This window comes from Nesoenas mayeri (genome assembly GCF_963082525.1).
Source record: "Nesoenas mayeri genome assembly, chromosome: 1".
In the NCBI taxonomy this organism is placed as follows: domain Eukaryota; kingdom Metazoa; phylum Chordata; class Aves; order Columbiformes; family Columbidae; genus Nesoenas; species Nesoenas mayeri.
The window spans coordinates 40,623,959-40,642,553 of record NC_137541.1 but is presented as its reverse complement, the minus strand read 5'-3'; the positions used below and the strand labels follow the sequence as shown (position 1 = coordinate 40,642,553).

General features: G+C 48.4%; 1 protein-coding gene across 6 annotated transcripts in view; it reads right to left on the bottom strand.

Annotated features, from left to right (window-relative positions):
• ZC3H7B (zinc finger CCCH-type containing 7B) overlaps positions 1–18,595 on the bottom strand; it is a 49,244-nt gene that overhangs the window by 9,148 nt on the left and 21,501 nt on the right. For 3 of the 6 annotated variants that reach the window (XM_080345759.1, XM_080345760.1, XM_080345761.1), the window contains exons 9-18: positions 17,115–17,374; positions 15,865–16,213; positions 14,804–14,913; positions 13,771–13,933; positions 13,525–13,686; positions 12,466–12,671; positions 11,644–11,744; positions 10,806–10,987; positions 6,272–6,357; positions 587–720 (exon numbers count right to left, since the gene is read on the bottom strand). In XM_080345759.1, the coding sequence (XP_080201885.1) occupies positions 587–720; positions 6,272–6,357; positions 10,806–10,987; positions 11,644–11,744; positions 12,466–12,671; positions 13,525–13,686; positions 13,771–13,933; positions 14,804–14,913; positions 15,865–16,213; positions 17,115–17,374 (1,753 nt within the window). The remainder of the gene's footprint in view (positions 1–586; positions 721–6,271; positions 6,358–10,805; positions 10,988–11,643; positions 11,745–12,465; positions 12,672–13,524; positions 13,687–13,770; positions 13,934–14,803; positions 14,914–15,864; positions 16,214–17,114; positions 17,375–18,595) is intronic. The other 3 variants (XM_080345763.1, XM_080345762.1, XM_080345764.1) reach the window with 3 other exon arrangements.

The following is an 18,595-nucleotide window of genomic DNA, read 5'->3' as shown; positions in this document are numbered from 1 at the left end:
CTGCCAGGCTGCCCGAGTGAGATGAGCCACAGTTTTCATGACCCAATGGTGCCTTCCCAGCTGATATTCCTCTTCTACCACACTGAACATCCTCACGGGCCCCAAGGAGCCAGGAGGTACAAACAGACAAGACATGCATCACAGAAGAGCAACCAAAGCAATGAAAGAGCCAAGGAAATTAATTTAAAAGCAAGCAGAATACCTTGAATAATTGCTAATAATGACCTGGCATACATCTGCAAACATCTAGGAGTATAAACAAGTGCAGAGGAGAGCTATCTTAGTGACTTTGCTGAGAAGAAATGATAGCAACTGGGAAAAAAGGGAGTTGTGGGAGCTGGACTGCATGCACCAGGAGTGAGAGTCTGCACAATGCTGGCAGCAGATACAAACAGCAAGGAGAGAGCTGGAAACTGGGAAACAGCTTTCTGCGATGCTTGCTATAGTGGCAAACACCCCAAGCAGTGAGAGGCTGCTAGGAAACCTTCCAGCCTCTTCCAAAGAGGCCAGATGAAACCCTGGAGAAGGTAAGAGGAGGAATTCCTACCCTTGAGGAGGGGTGGGGAAAGGAGGTTGCATTGCTCACCAGTGGCGGGCTTTGGCACTACAGTACTTGAGGTCTTTATCTGGCTCCACCAGCTGCCCGTTCCTCCAGCACTGGCCACACACAAATTTCATCTGGAGGTCAAAGGTGCTTGACGTGGGAGCCCGAGGAGAAGCCTGGGGAAGAGAACCACAACCTCAGGCAAACAGAGCCAAACTGCACCCCCCAAACTGCTGCAGAGATGCCGGCGGCTCCCTGCACACCCGCATGCCAGCAACAAGCCAGATTAAATCAGAGACAGCCCAGCTCTCCTCTGCCAGAGTTAGCTGGTGGCCCCTCGAGACACCAGACAGGAGCAAAACCACCACTTGCATGATTTCCTGGGCTTTGACATCTGGCCAAAAGCACAGCCAGCCTGGCAGCTTCGAGCACTGCCCAGGCCTGGCTGTGAAACCCCTGCAGCATATCTCCACGCACAGACAAGCTCTGTGAGACCTGCCCCAGTGCTTAATTCCTGCTTCCCTGCAGGGAGGGCAACCCATGTCCCCTTTCCTACCCATGGGGAGAGCTCAGCTGCACACCTGAGAGTTCCTTTGGGAGGAGGCTACAGAGCACAGTATCACAGTATGTTTGGGATTGGAAGGGACCTCAAAAGATCATCTAGTCCAATCTCCCTGCTGGAGCAGGAACGCCTAGGTGAGGTCTCACAGGAACATGTCCAGGTGGGTTTTGAATGTCTCCAGAGAAGGAGACTCCACAACCTCCCTGGGCAGCCTGCAGGACCCATTGCTCCTGGTTTTGGAGCAGGAGGCTCATGTCATGTCCACCATTTGGCACACTGAAGTCAGAGCTGGGTCCTCTTGTTAATGCCTTCAAAGCCAATTCTGGGAAGGTTTCCACCTCCCACAGTTCCTTTGCATCAAGTTTCACAGGTGGTTAATCATGATCTCTGGACAGAGCTACAACCGTCAATGCATGTATTTCATATCCTCTCAGCCACTTCACTTCGTTGGCCTTCTACCTGTCCCCATGAGAAGGCTGTTTTGGGATTATGACTAAAAGATTATGGAGGGAAAAAAAAGAAAAAGAAAAAGAAAAAGAGCCAGTCCCATACCACCACTGCCTCATGATTTCTGAGCAAATCTCTGGAAAGCCATTTCCATCCTGTAGCACTAATAGAAGATGTGAGGCTGGTGTCTCCAGTTCATTTCCAAACCAAAGATCAAACCTGACTGGATGCGTGAGGGCACAAGAGGACACCCCAGTCCTCGAGCTGACTGTGAAGCACAAAGGTCACGTACCCATACACCAGCTGCCTGACTGTGAACCATGTCAGCAGTCCATCCCAGCTGCTGTGCCTTGACTTCTAACCCTGAGCATCTACTAATGAGCAGACAGACAAATTGTGTCCCTGAGGAGCAGCATGGATCCTGCGCTCACCCCCCAGCAAAGGGAACACGGCAAGCACAGGTGGTGCAGAACCAGAACATCTCCCAGGAAACATCATATCAGCAGAAGCAAAGCTGACAAACAAAGGGTCCTGCATCACTGTGAAAAGCTGGTTGGAGAGCTGACCTTTAGCAGCGCTGGCTACAAGAGGCCATCACTGCTCTGGATATCCCAGCAAAAGGATCCTTCCAGAGAACCACTGCCTCCCTTGAAAAACAGTGGTGATTCTGGCCTACTTGCTTTCAAGACGGCCTTTCTGGTGGCATCTGGCATGTGGCTCGTTCATCTGTCAGCTTTCACCAGTGATGGTGACCGCCAAGAACACGTCAGAGTAGCCAGCGGCTACAGGATGACGCAGGGTTGGGACGTGGGCTATCACAGAAGGCAGTAAGGTGTCAATCTCTCAGATGTGTGGCTTTTGAACAGTAGTTTTAATATCCACTTGGTCTCCAAAGGAAATTATGCCCCAAACTTATAGGGCTAAGTTAACAAAATGGCACTACTGGCATATTTCCTTTTATCAGCCCCGTGTTATCTGCCATATAATCCTCCAGGTGACAGATCTCCCAGCACAGCCAGGAAAGCTTGGCTCAAATCTACTGATCCAGCAAAAATAAAAACTGAGTGACTCCAGAAGGCACTAGAGATCAGAGATAAAGAAAATGTTTCTTGGGTAATTCCGGTGATCTGGGCTCCTTTTTCCACAAATTCTTAACCAAAAGAAACCCCGTGCATTTCTTCGCCAGAGTCATGTAAACTGCTGGTCAATCCAAAAGGCATGTCTTCTCCCAGGGGATTACGAGCCAAGCGAAAAATCAAAGCTGCTGCTGTTGCTGCGACATGACTGTATTTGTAAAGGCAAGACACATACCTGGCAGGCTGCTGATAACCAACAGTGTGGAAATTAATATCACATGAGGCTCTAGCAGAGGAAGCCAGGCAAAAGTGCCTCGGGCTGTGGCACCACCCCTTGCTATGAAGCCAGACAATATAGTGCTAACTACGCACCATGGCAACCAAGTAAATAAGAGTCTTTGGCACTACAGCTCTCCACTTCAGGCTTTGCAGAAAGCAATAGCCCCAGCATGGCCACTTGTGACTCAGAACTTCAGGAATCTCTCTCAGCAATATTGAAATGCTCCCTGGAGGAGCCACGTGCCTCAGGGGACTATTGGAAGAGCCCAGGTTACTCAGCCACTGAACAGTGAGCTGTACTTAGGTGCAAGTACTCCGTATTAGAGACTTTCCTCTCTGTGCTTAAATTGCCAACTCTGAGGTCAGTTTTTATGGGGGTCCTGCAGCTGGCTAGTGAGGTAAAACAGAATAGCCATAAAAAAACAGAAAAAAGGAGGGTAAACCCCCTCATTTCCCAGGGATATGATGTAAGTCAAGAACATCCAGCTACCTACAACAGTCCCTCCTGCTGACTGCCTCTTCCATCTGAAGCCACTGGATTTACTCCTCCAGCAGCCTCTATAGGGTCAAATTTGTGGGGGCAATAGCAAGATCTCTGGCAAGCATTTAGCAAGTGGTTTATCTTCATCTTCCACCTGTTGCTAAGTCTCCTGACCTGCCTCACCACAGCTGCTCACCTCTTTTCTCCACAACTGGATAACCCCAGCCACTAACTGAGTCCAACTGGCAGCTATGACAAAACTTTAGCAAAATCCCTGGGTGTGACTTTGCATCCACAGACCAGAGGGCACCAGGGTGAGTGTGCATCACCCAGGACGGTGGGAAGGAGGGGTCTGCTTTTACAGCACTCCTGGGAAGCTGTCTTTGCCAGGCAGCCGACTTCGAAAGCTGGAAGGACGCTAAGAAAACTCTGAGTCACATTAGCCTGCTTGGACGGGAGAAAATAATGGTAAAAGTAAACATCTCTCAACAGATACATTAGTCCTGCCCCTGGGGTCTTCGGCAGCAAGCCAGTGTCTCATCCCGGAGCACAGTCCCCTGGCTGAGTACGTGCTAATGTCAAAGCCACAGTTTGCTATTGCAAACACATGCGTTTGACTGACTTGACTCTGTTTCCCTGCACAGAGCCAGGCTGCCAAGCCCTACAGACAACTGATGATGCCTCCGGCCGGCGTTTCCTCACTGTACCAACAAGGCTGCTGCTTCACTTCCGCACAAACTGATGTTCTACAAAGGTGGAGGGTGCAGTCCAGCTCTGTGACAGACATTTGTGGGGCACGATCACATTTTGCCATTGACCATCAGTCCTAGCACTGCCCACAGGGCCCAGAAGCTGTAGTGCTCTGCCCATCCCCTGATAGCTGATGTAGCAGGCGCTGGCATTTCTTATCCTAATTCTCTGGCCCCTGCAAGCCCCAACAGCCAGAAACAAAACCCTCACCCAGTATCCAGATCTCACATGCTTCAGAGGACATGCATGCTGAACAACTTGTTCTTCCAACAGCAGCACCTCCAGACAAAGGTGAATTTGAAGATGAAAGGCTTACAGGAAAACATCTGTCCATCTATCTTTTTTATCCCCAGATTATGCATAGAGAACAGCAAGACAGAGCCTTCTGAAAAATGCAGGCAGATCCACAACAGGCAGGACAGGACCAGTCACTAGCCTTCATTCTCCATGGGCCAGGAATTGCTGATATATATCCAGCTACTGTCACAAACTGCTGCAAGTTGACTTACTTTCCTCCACTGTGGAGATGCAGGCAGCTGCCTCCATCCCCACACCAGGCAGAAAGAGATGATGGCCAGATCTATCTGCAGGGACCATTCACATCATCCAGGCTCACTTTTCTTATAATACAGGCTGTAGAAACTTGTCCTCTCAGCTTCCTGAGAGGCTAGAACATATTCCTTAGCTTTGGGAACTAGAGACCTTGGTTGCTCTGGACTGCTGCTTCTCATTCCTCTCCCCCAACCATTTCAGACCACAAGAGCAGAACGGGCTGCACAGGGATGTTGCTGAGCATGTCCTCAAAGATGACTCCATCTCATGCAGCATAACCAGTACACAGATGGACACAAAGCTCATTGCAAGCATCAGGGCAGTCACCTGCATCCTTCCTGTTGGGCTAAACTCATGCCCAGCAAACCTGCTCTTCCCTGGCATCAGTGACTGACAACCTTTCAAACACTTTCTGCTGGCCTGTAACCTCTCCAAAAAAAAGCTAATACACACCACATGAGTGACTCAGATCCCTTTCCTATAAAACACCTGTTCTGTAGGGTTCTCACAGGCTGCACTCGATGCTGGTCTCTGCAGAGGGACTCCTGGATGAGAGGTCCCAAAGGTGAAGCGCCCTTGCTCTGCCAGTGAGGCACAGGCCAAGGGGTGGCAAGCTCAGGCCCCATGAGGGGCAAGAAAGCTGTCAAGTGGGAACAAAAAGGATCCACAACACTTTCCTCACCATTTTGCAGGGGAAAGAATTGCTCCTACACCTGAGAGCTTACTAGGAGTCATGAGGTTTCTCATCTCATCAGTCGTATCTTCTGAAAGTAATTAAATAACAAAGAAATCCCTGTTCCAATGGCAAAACTGCTTTAGTTCACCCTCAGGGCTGGTCTGGGAATCGTCCTCATTGGGTGGGCTCTGCTCCTATGCTACAGAACACCCGCTTGGGGGTAAAAAAAAGGATAAGGCAGTGCTACCCGTAGCCAACAGGCTGGAAGAAAGCAAACAAAAAGGTGCCCTTTGCTTATAACACACCTCTCCAGAGAAAGCTCTTGGCACTGCTGGAGAGTGCAGCCAGAGACACCTTCTCCCACGCTGAGACTGGTGTGACAAAAAGAGGCAAAGCTCACAGCTGCCTCCTCCTGGCAAAGCACCACTGAGATCTCTGCCCAGCCCAAATAGCACCTGAGCTGCAAGCTCCACCCACTCCTGTGCTTAGACCCATGCTGTGGGTCACTGCTTACAGTCTTTCAAACTGCCGTATCATCCCTTGGCCGCTAAAGGGCAGCAGGACACCTTTGGTCTCCATTCTGTGTGGCCATGGTCCCCGAAGTCTCCCAATTTCACTAGCAAGGTGCCAAGGTTCCGCAGGAAGCACCATTCTCTGGATGTTTCCCTCCCTGCTCTGAAGGCTTTACCCCACCACTGAACAGAGCAGATACAATGGTTGAAAACAACATGCAAAGCTCAACCCTGGCACCACAAAGAGGAACGCTCTCAGCTGTCCTCCTCCTCCATGCCTAGCCTGGTCTGTCTGGGACCTGTCAGGCACAGCAGTGGGTGGAAAGAGAGAAAAAGTGCTAGAACAGCTGGGAGCAAAACCAGGCTGCAAGGCCTAGCTGCACCTGACTTACCATGCTGTTGGTTGTTTTGCTGGCATGTGCCTCCATCTGCTGCCAGTACTTCTTAGATTCCTGCACAATATCTTCGTGGGTCATTCCTGGGAACAAAAGGAGACAGGACTGAGCTACTGGGCCTTGGCCAACAGAAGAGGGAGGGAAGGGTTGCAGGACTTCTGTGTTTGGGCTTCAGAACCCCTGTGTGGCTGATGGCTGCCACTGGTAATGTCAGGTTGCGAGGGGACCTGACACCACCACAGAAGGTGTTCAAGCACAGGCTAGGGAAGTTCCTTTCTCCAGCACTCCCATACAAGCCAGATGAAAGGGAAAGAGTTTGGTCTCCTGGGTTCATTCACACCCAGCCTTTTGCTCAGGACACTGTACAAAGGACTCAGATGCTGCCTCCAAGATGCTGATTCTTGACTAGGGATCAAGACCTTGACCAAGGCTCTCCCACAACACTAGATCAACAGATCTTGCCCTACCCTGAAGACAATGCTTTGTTACTGTCAATCTACTGTATATTGGAATTTTTGCCACTAGTTTGGAAGATCACAGATATCCCACTGAGACATCTAGCATCTCCAAGATCCCAGAAGTCTCACCTAATAATCCCTTTTGGGATTAATTAGCCTGTTACACACTTCATGTTGTGGAGGGTGCTCATCAATCAACAGGTAAAGAGGAAAGATGAAATTGAAGACAAACACCAAGTGCAACCAAGGTAGTAAGGAGAGACCAACAGTGCAAAACCAACCAAGGGACAGCTGCAAGTATGTAACCAGCAAGGAAAGATCTGCAAGGTTTCAGGAGTCAGAAATGCAACATCAGACAAGAAAAAGGGTTGGTCAGACCTTATCTGAGGAATTAGCTCCAGAGCAACTCAAGTGGTGAGAGAACAGCTCCTGCCAGCACCAACCAGTTAGATGTGCGCTATGATTCTCAAAGCACTAAACAGCAAGAGAGAAGTATGCAAGAGTAGGAACTGCCTGGTCAGTGTGAAGACTGTTACAAAAAGGCCATGTTATTTAAGTGCTATGAAGAATGAGATAGCTGCCAAAACAAACTGAAGGGAGTTCTTCAAATGGTCAGCTGACAAGTGGGGTGCTGGGGATGGCCTTGATGCAGCACCCCAGCACTGACAGGTTGCAAAATTGCTTGCTTCACTTTTGCCTACAGCTTTTATTATTGAAGTTCCCCAAGCCCACCACAAGGACATGATCTTTGATCTGGGAGCCAGCATGTTCCAGAACTTGGGCGAGAAAACACAAGTCTTCATCTCAGCTTAGGCTGTGTGTAACTTGAGTAAGCCATAGCATTCCTGACCTCAGTTTTCCCACCTGTGATTTCAGCTGTCCAGGTCCCTGCCAGGCAACCATACTGCTGTTTATACAGGGCTTGGATAAGATAAAAAACATTCAAGGAACTTTACCGTTCTTCAAGAACATTGGCTCAGGCCTCCAAAATGGCAGCTGCTGCATAGCTGGTACTACTCCCAGATCAGAGCTGTCTGTGGATTTTCTCCTGTGTAACCATTAATCCCAGGAGAAACTGTGTAGAGTTAGAAAAAATGCAACTGCCTCTTCCATGTCCAAGTATTCTGGGGCTGGACACAAGCTGATCTGTACTTCGGGGATAAAAACAACAAAGCTGGGAAAACCAGCAAAAAGTTAAAGTGCTACACTGGACCTGGCAGAGAAAGGGCTAAAGCAGCTCCCATCTTCTCTATTCTGCACACCTGTAATACGCTTCTCAGGGTGCAGAACCAACAGGAGAAGCACACACATTTCTTGTCAGAAGACTGAATTTCAGATGAAGGCCTTTGCAAGTGATTGCGCTCTCCCAGATGCGGAAATCTGGAATAACTCAACAGTAGAGTCTAGAAATGTGAAAGGATGTTTTCCAACACACCAGTTCTTCAAAGTATTAACTGTCCCAAAAAGATGATCTGGGAACCACAAGGCGCATGTGTTGATTACTTATAACATTTCAGCATCTTTTGCGACATTAGTGAGAACAAAGACACTGTGATTTCCACTGATGCAGAAGATAGCAAGATATGTCTGTGAAAAGCCACAGTGAACAAGAAACAGTCCTGCCTGTCCACATTTTCAGATCTTGGGAGCCTTTACTCCACTAATACAATCACTTATCCCCATTAACAAAACCACAAGCTCTGTAAAAGCTCAAATGGCTGTGAAATACAACAGCCCACTGTTTTCAAATGCAAGCTGCTATGAATGATGCCCTCTTCCTATTCTTGCAGAGCAAATGGTGCCCAGAGTCTCTGCTTCAAAGCTAAAGCATTCCCAGGGAATGGTACAAACTTCCTTTCAGCTCTGTTTCCACAATGAGGATTACACTTAAAAGAGGTAAACTACCACGCCGGGAAGACAAACTTATAAGGAAAGCAGGCTCATATATACAGCCCTACTGAAAAAAAATATAAAATTATAGCTTTCCTACTGATGGAAAATAAGGGAATAAGCACAGGTCTTACTGACAACCTCTGCAGCTAAACTCATGGCTCGTTTCGTCTCCTCAGCTTCCTTTTTAGAAATCACTTCTTCAAGTAAAGAAAGTAAGAAGCAAAAATTAATCTAATTATTTATTCTACAGGCTGAAGAGGATGAACAGGGAAGGAAGGAGCAAATAAACTTTTCCTAAAACAAAACAAAACAAAAAACCAAAACACACACAAAAATACCTCAACCCAAACCAACCAACCAAAACAAAATAACCATGGGCTGGGAAAAAGAGCAAGGTGCTTGAAGAGTGTCCAGAGTACTACAAGGCAGTATCATAAGCATGTTAGGCAGCAATGGTGGCCTATGGTCCACAGGCAACATGCTCTTCTAGAAACTCCGGTGTTGTAACTTTTTAATTTCCTGTGGCCACAAGTAAATGGGGCCAAATGGGAAGAATAAAAAAACCAGCATTTGCCGCTGCATGCTACTTGTTCATCACTGTCCCTTATGGGCCAAGCCAAGGCCAAGGACTGCACTGAACAACAGTGACAGGGGTTGAACAAGAAATTAAAGAAGTTGCCCCCAATTACACCAAAGAATAGTGAGAAAAATCCTTAATATGTTTCCTCTTGGAAGTACTCCCATTTCTAGACTAGGTCCTGCACTGAACAAGATGCCAGGGTGAAAAAGATGTAGGCAGCATTGTGGGTGGATCAGCATCTATTTAGTTAATAGGAGAGCAGCAAGAGAAACCATCCAGCATGTCAGAGACAGAGGAGGCTGGAAGTGCCAGATGTGACACTGTCATTATATGAGTGACTTGAATATAATTTCTGCAATAGCCTATTCAGAGGTATGTCTTGTCAACAGGATGAGAGGATATGGCCTCAAGTTGTGCCAGGGATTTAGACTGGATATTAGGAAAAATTCCTTCCCAGAAAGGATTCTAAGGCATTGGAAAAGGCTGCCCAGCGATGTGGTTGAGTCACCATCCCTGGAGATGTTTAAAAGATGCGTAAATGAGGTGCTTAGAGACATGGTTTACAGGTGGACTTGATAGTGCCAGGTTAATGGTTGGACTTCATGATCTTAAAGGTCTTTTTCAACCAAAATGATTCTATGAAAGCCTTTTTGGGAAACACTAAGTATCTCGTTGTTTCCCACTGTTGGTGAATTTGTTCAGAGAAACTGGAGATGCAGAGTCTTGCTTTATGTAACTGCTTTGTCACCTGCACATGCTGCCATTCTCACTGCACCAGATGCTCACTCAGGGGCCCAACTGCTACTTAGGGTCTTGCACAGGCTTTAAGCACCATAACACCTCTGGGGGTTCAGCCCTACCTAATCATCATTTCAACTTAGGCTGCTGGTCCCAAGGGAAAGGCTTCCTGGTCTGCAAGTTACAGTAGCACTTGTAAAGGAACAAGGGCCAGATCACCTCACAGAACCACCTTGGCCCCGTGTCACTGAGGAGACACAGTAAGTGTACGCACAAGTGGGTGACAACTTCTCAGTACTGCCAAATCATAGAATCCTAGAACAGTCTGGGCTGGAAGGGATCTTCAAAGGTCATCTGTTCCAACCCCTGCAATGAGCAGGACATGTTCAACTAGATCAGGTTGGTCAGAGCCCCATCCAGCCTGGCCTTGAATGTCTCCAGGGATGGGGCATCTACCACCTCTGGGTAACCTGTGCCAGTGTTTCACCACCCTCATTGTAAAAAATTTCTTCCTCATGTCCAACCTGAATCTCCCCTTCTTTAGTTTAAAACTGCTACCCCTTGTCCTGTTGTAACATGTCCTGCTAAAAAGTCTTTCCCCATCTTTCTTACAGGCCCCTTTTAAGTACTGAGAGGCCACAATAAAGTCTCTCGAGAGCCTTCTCCAGGCTGAATACCACCAACTCTCTCAGCCTGTCATCATAGCAGAGGTGTTCCATTCCTCTAATTATCTTGGTGGCCCTCCTCTGGACCCTGTCCAGGTGGGGTCTCCAATCATACTCTTCCCAACTCAACTGGCCCAGAGCACACACTGGAGGAAACCAGTATACATATGACCAGGCCCGCACCAAGTCACACCCACCTGAATATTGCTGCAGCAGCCAGACCTTGAGCTCGATGAAACTATGAGCAAAGTGACAGCTGTCCTCACGCAGGCAGCCATAACGCACCTCATGTCGGCACACATCAAACTGGAAGTGTTCCTGGAACTGGCGGATCTTAGAGTATTTCAGGGAGGTGGAACGCACGATATGGACCAGACACCTGCAGCCAGGCCAGAGAAATATGAAGCACCAGAGGACCAAATCTTCAACCCCATTTGACTGGGCAGGCAAAGGACACCGAAAATCAACTCTGGGAGAGCTGAACTCACTGGGAAAACCAAACCCCTGCCCTCCCACTCTGTATCACCCCTAGGTAGGCATCTTCATTCTCCTCAGCCCATGAGTGATGCCCTACTCAGGTTCAGAGATCAGACACATTTCAAAATATGCAGCAAAGGTACCAACTCCTCTGGCTCAGCAAATCCCCAAGTCTCAGGTTGCCTGGAACCAGAGGGGTTGTATTACTGTGTACTAGACATGTTTCTTATACTTGTTTTCCTCAGCATTCATTGCCAGCCAGGCAGAGGCAGGATCCTGAGCTAGAGGATCTTTGGTTTGACCCTTATGTAAAGGCCAAACTGAAAGGCAAATTAAGCCAATGGAAAACTTAACGTGACTCCAAAGGGCTTTGCTCATGCCTGAAATCCTTCAGCACCAGGAGCAAGCGTGTAGAGCAGAGCACACAGTGCTATTTATCGTGCTTTTAACAGCCCTATGACTGGAACCCATGGGGACAAAAGAAAGAAAGAGACCAGGCCCTGGAGTTACTGGACTTGTGAGAAATTGCTCCCATCAGCACAAAAAATGTTCACTCACTTGTTGTCATGGAAACTGTGTTTGGCAGAAAGATTGGAGCAGACAGATGGTGTGTCCTTGGTCCCTTTGCTGATAATCCGGGGTTTGCTGTCAAAGCAAATCTGAGAAGAGAAGAATTAGCATGCTGGGAAAACCTTAGAGAGAAGCGAACCAGAGCTGCTTCATTTGGAAGGGGAAAAAGAACCAGAGCCAGCCTATTCTAATGTTCAAAGTTAGAAGAAGCCTGGTGAAAGCTTTGTGGTGTGACTTCAAAATAAAGCAAGCAAATTTTTGGAAAAGCTTCCGGACAACATTTTTTGGCTCATTCTCAACAGCATTTTCCATTGTGGTTGGAAAAATATTGGTCAGAGCCACATATTCTTTCCCACTTAGCCAACAGAGCAACAACAAGGGGGAAAGGATGGGGAAAAATAAAAGAACAGCCAGTTCACAGCAAAGAACATGTCCCTTTACATGTATCACTGCCAGCATAGGGAACTCTCTGCTGCAGACCATCAAGACGGTATGAGCCAATCCTTAACTGACCGACTTAGTGGCTTGGCACAGACATCAAGTGAGAATTTCTTGCATTACAGGCTTCTGCTTTCAAAAGTAGCTGGGGCTAAATTACAATCCAAAGAAGCATCTCAAGACAGAGGAAGAGACAGGTGGTCTCATGAGATTACTGATTCAGCTGGAGGGCTAAGGAGGAAAATTACCCCTCCTTTCTCCTGCACAGCTGTATCCACTGCTCACTGCCCTTCTGGGAGCAGGGACTGGCTGGTCCAGATACATACTGAGGAGATGACAAAGGGTGCCTGCTCCCTCCCACCAGCTCTGTACCTCACAAAGGAAGGTGAAGATCCCCTGATGTTCCTTGAGGAGCTTGGCAATGGTGAGGTTGCTCTGCTTGATCCCACCTAACGGGTCAAAGAGGAGGTCACGGTTGAGAGTCCCCTTCCTCTCCTCCGTCCACACGTCGATCTCTTCCTGGTGGTACGCGAAGGTGCAGTTATCCCCGTACTTACAGTCCTGCTTGTTAAGCATATCTACAAAGCAACGAACAGCACACACCACCACACAGGGAGGGCGGGCCAGTCAGAAACTAAACTCTCTCTTGTCTCTCCCACTGCCCACACCTCACGAGGAGCTGAAAGCAAGAAAACAGAGACTTCAAGAAAAAATAAAAGACATCTCCCCCCAAGTTTGTCTACACCAAGATATTCAGGAAAGTTAATACAAACTACTCAATGGTGACAATCTCAAGTAATGCCATCTGTTGTGGAAACTCTCTCAAAATGGAGGCCTGCTTTAATTCAGTGCCTGGCCAGGGACAGACCACAATTTAACCGACCCCTTTTAGAGCCAATCCAGATTAAGTTCTCCTAGTAGTCCGACACTAAGTAGCCCTGTCATCTTGGCTCTTGCAAGCTCCCACCTCATCGAGTACTTGGTCACAATGCTGTCTCGGGGACCAGTCTGGTCATGTTGCCTGCAGGTACATAGGGATGGGCTGGAACAAACAAGCAGGCAGAGAGAGCTTTTCCCATGGCAGAACCACAGCCCTGCTGTGGGGCTGCTGGGTGGAGTGGGACTAATGCAGGCACATGTACAGGAGGCTGGGTCTCAGCAAAGCCTGTGACAACAGGGCAGGTCTGAGCCTTTGGCTGTGCCCAGCAACCCTCCTGCCTTTGCAACTCTTCTCCTGCTCCACCACTTTAAAAGCTGCCTGCTCTCCACAGCATGAGAGGTCACTGCCTTTCATTGTACCAGGCCTACTGGTCAGACAGGAAGACCCCAAAAAAAGCAGGCAATACCAACTGGACATCTCCCCACAGCCTCCCCGGCACACAGCGAACAGCCCCTTCCCAGCCACTAACAGCCCTACCCACTCCAGATCACCTTTGCACAAGTAATAGGATCCCACAAAGTTGGTTTTGGTTGGGCGAGGACGGATCCTCTTCCAGGTCTTGTCTTCCGAGTTCTTCAGCCTGCCCAGCAGGATGTCCCGCTTGCACTTGTGCTCCAAGCCTTCCCGATAGGTGTAATCACCAGCTTTGGGCCCTGCAGGAGAGAAGAACCCCATCAGCCTGGGGAAAGGCAAATCCCAGCCTGGGCCAGTGCGCTGGGTGGCAAAAAATGTGTCACCTGTTTTGGGGTAGCAGATATGACAGGCTTGTTTGAAGACGTGAGTAGATGCCAGGGGGTTCTTCACCAGCAGGGCTGTGTTGGGCATTACTGGTTCTGGCTGGGACAGCAAGTGCTCAGTGACCTTGGGCACAGCTGGGTGACTCACTCCACCAAGGCTGACCTAAGTGAAAACATACGTACCTCTCTTTTCAGCTCTGCAACCACATGGGTAAGAAGCCTCTCTAACCCCCTGCCCCATTCCAGTCTCTCAAAAACCCTTCTCGTTTTCTCTCTCATAAAAATGTTCACATCTGAAATGACATTTCCAAAAGAGCAGCATGCAACTTTTTCAAAAATAACACACGGTGTGGTATGTTCACTTCAAAGATAGGCCCCTTTCTCTCATGGTAAGGGAGCTCAGTTTTCTATCATGAGTCACAGAACAAAGCACCTCCTCACTCCTTCCCATTCCTTCCATCAAAACCAACACCATATTAGAAAAGTCTCAAATCAACCCCATCCCAACCTGGGAAAAAAACCAAACCACTGCACTTAGTCTTCAGGGAGCAGATTAATTTGAGGACTGAGACTTAGTTTCACATGGATGTTAACAGAAATAGCAGGTGACAGAAGCTTAAGAATAATTCTTGTTCAGAACCCTCCCCCTTTTCTCCAAGACTGGAGACATGGGACAGGGGCAGAACAGTGTATCTGGAAAAGCCTCTTGACAGGGCCAGAGAGGAACAAAGAACCTTAGTAGCCAAAAGACAAAGTTGGCTTACTCTGCCCCACACTTTAGTGTTATGTGGCTGCCAGATACAGTGGGACAATGGCCTCCATGATCCCCTGCTGTCCCTACAACCCACATCACACCATGTTTACAATGGCAATATGCAGAGTTGCAGATAAAAATGAACATGGAACAAACGTATCCCTACTGACTCTGGGGAAATCTTAATTTCCAAATATCCCACAACAAGGGAGGCAACACCCACCGGGGCACGTTAAGAAGAGGGGCCCAAATTACCTATATCACCCAAGTCACTACTACCTTGGCTCCAGAGCACCTTGGGACATCAGCACGGGGGAGCGGCTCACTCACCACGGGGGATGTTTTTTGGCTGCCAGGCGGGTGCCGCAGTTTCTGAGGGCTAGTTTCTTCTGGGCAAAAGAAGGGGAAAAGAGCCCCACAAAACAAAACCAATCATTTCACTTTCAGATGCAGTACAAACCTATTTGCTTTATTTATTTCATAACATTTTAATACTTTTTCCACAAACCACCTGTCTAAGTCTTGGAAAAACTTCAGGAAACGCCTTTTCATTCCCCGCACCCTCCTGAACCCAACTCTATGCTGCTGAGTGCTGGCATTCCCAAGGTGGCCACTCCAAGGCACCCCAATGCTGAAGTGAATCTGAGTGCTGAAGTGCTGACTGGCCAAGCCCTGCTCTTCTCAAAATACTTCTGCTGCCAACACAGTGTAATACTGGGGACAAGTTAGCCAAGAAGGCTGCTTTCCTTCCTGGGACAGGAGGGGACTTACTCTTGGGCCACCATCCCCCACAGCTTTGCCCCGTGTGACATGAGAGTGCAGTGCTCCATGCAACAGGATGCTCACTGCCCTGAATTTAGAGATGGGAGAGACCCACCTTGGCCTCTACCACGTTGTCCATCACAACAAGGTCCTGTATAATCTAAAACAATAATCAGGATTTTGCTCCTTAGGCCCAAAACATCAGATTCATTGGGGATGGCGGAGGAATTATATTATAGTCTAGCAAATTGTGCCAAGGGAGGTGTCCTGGACACCAAGTCAGGTTTAAATCTCATCACTCATCGTTATACACCTTTGTGTTCCTTTCTCCTCTTGAGATTTCACACCATGCACATACCGGTTATCTGAGATAACACACCTATAGCCTTTCTCATTACTCCTGAGCCAGACATATTCAGTTGCTGTGTTCAAGACAACTCCCTGCACTCTTCTACATTTATACTCCTCCAGTGTCGGCAGACAGAACTCTGCAACAGATGTCCTCAGCACTGAAGGAGATAATTTTGGCATGCATTCCGAGGTAAAGCAGTACAAAATCCCAGCTGCCCCATGCCTACCAATGGCAAACGAATCCAAGGCATCCAGTGACCCTCTGCTTGTCCCAAAGGAGTCCAGGGCATCGAGCCGTGAGTCTGTGTAAGGGAGCAGATCCAGGGAATCCAGCGAATCTAAGGTGGAGCTGCCACTTCCTCCTGGTGGGGCCTCAAAGGCATCCAGGACAGAGGAGGAGGAGAGCTGCTTGGTGGGATCCATCACCAGGCCGAAGGAGGCAGGTGGAAGTGGGGTGGACACGGGGATGCTGGCTGTCACAACTGGGGGCAGCAGTGGAGTTCCCCCCGGAAACACAGGGATCAGCTGGGGCATCTCTGTCGGCAGGTTCGTAGGAATGGTGCCCTGGACCAGAGACTTTGGGGAATCGGGAAGGGGGAGGATAAACAGCACATTAGGAATGACGAGCAGAGAATGAGCGAACACAGAGAGCAACCGGCTCCCACTCAAGCGCATGCTGTATTATCTGAAGCAAAATGATACCCGGCAGCTCCATCTGCTTGCAGACTTCTCACAGACCTTCCAGTCTATCTACACCGCACGCAGTCTGGACTGAGGTCCCCAAGGAAGTGTTGGGCTACCTGAGCTCATCAGTCTGCAAGGAAGAGCCCTCAGCTGGGCACTTAAACCTGCTCAGGTCAAGAAACAGCTGAGTACACACAGTGCCGAGGTCAGGGTAACGACCATTACTCACGGCACATCTCATCAGAGCTTTTTGGCTCGAGAGGGGGTCCTGCATGAGTATGATTAGATTGCTTCCAGACCCAAGTTGGCTCGCATAGAATCAGCAACACTGGCAACTAAAATCCAACATAAGGTTGTCTCTACAGCTCCCAGACCTGTTCAAAGAGGTTAGGGCTGAATGTAGCCTGCACAAAATACAAGACGATTAGAGCATGCCCACTATATAAAATACATCCATCATTCCTGCTTCAGCACATGCATTTCTACCCTCATGTCTGCTTCAACTCCATGGACAGCAGAGGCCGGGGGAAGGGGATGGCGGGGGAAGGCTATTTGGGTACTTTTGAGGGGCAGCCCCATGAAGTGGCACACTGCAAAGCAGGCTTGGAGGTGGGCTCTTTAGATACTCACAAGCCAGTTGCAAAAATAAAGGATGGAATGAATGAGTTTTGCCAGAAGAAGAGCTAGGAGGAAGGAGTGACAGAAAGAGAGAGAGAGGCAGCACACACATCCACTTGCTCCAAGGACATATTTGGAACAAGAAGCAGGGGACCTATGCAGCGCCCACTCTTACTAGAGGGTATGGTGACCCTTCGGCAAGGGAGTCCAGGAGGGAGTCCAGTTCTTCATCAATTATGTCCCCATCTGTGAAGTCCTCCACACTCTCAGGCACTGGCAGGGGCACACAGTCTGGAGATGGGAGGAGGCTGGCAGCAGGAAGTGAGGAAGGCAAGCCCTTTGCATCCGAATCAGAGGGCAAAGGGGCCAGCCCCTCGCTCGCAGGGACGGAGGTGGCCACAGAAGCTGGGAGGCACTGCAGGTCCATAGAGCAGTCTGTGTTGGGGGAGAAACAGAGCCAGTCACCCAGGAGAGTCTCTTGCGGGGGACAAGCAGAGCACAGCCTGGCAAAAACAATATGGTACAACTCCATCAAATCACAAAAAACGAGTATGCCGATTTTACGAGAGGAAGAACTCTGGTCTGAAGTGTTCTTGCCCTTTCATTTTTGTTCCCAGTCTCCAATGGTTTACCAATAGCTGAAATATGCTCTAAGGGCCAGTGCTCAGACTGACCATCAGGATTTGGCAAGCACGTACAGTAACCAGGACAACACAAAACATGTGGCTGAGCAGTCACTGAATTCTCTGTGGCCAGGACTAAAGGCCAGGGGCACATAATCCAATTTCTCTATATCCCACCACCTGGTGTTTTCTTTAATGTTCCTCACTAATGCATTTGGCAGAGATCACTGCCTTCTCTCCTCCTTGGAGCTTTGATATCCCAGCTGAAAGCTTGCTTACCCGCACACCCTCTCTAAAACCTCAGGCATCATAAATGACAAGAGATAAAAAACACAAGGTCCTGCTGGGAAAAAGAGTCAGAGATCAGGTGCTTAGACAAGGTTGTGCTAACAATGTGTCCACAGAAAATCCCATCAGACTCAGTTGTCTTTACCCAAGTAAATTCCCTACTCTTGACCGCTTCCTGATGTCTGTAGGTGGGAGGTTGCTCCTCACACCCCTGCCTCAACACTTCAGTAGCAAACATCCCCTTGGGAATTCGTGTGAGCCAAGGTCAGGGCAGGAGAGAGGCAGTGATTTTCTGTAAGGTTTCTTTGCCTCTCCAGTACATTACTGAAAAGGTAAGATGTTCCCATCATGCAAAATAAACCTCTGTTAAGTGAAGTTAAGGTTACAAGCACATATTCTTCACAGAAGAGCATTTTATTCTCAAAAAAAAAATTAAAGGTTAAAAAAAAAGAAGTTCAAATGTTAGAAATTCGTAAAATGCAGCATTACATTTGCAGTTCTCAAACCAAACACCCAAACTACCTTAATTCTGCCCCTGTGCAGATGTCCTGGAATAAAAAAAAAAGAAATAAGACAAAGATGCTACCTTCTCTATCCACGTAGCAGTCGCTGCACTGTAGCTATGATGGTCTAAGGCTATAAGCAAGGCAAAGTTTGGAAGGAGAGGCAACAGCTTTTATTAGAAAAACTGATAAGCATAGGGAAGACAAGCTTCCAAGACACAATCTTGCTTGACCAAGAAATG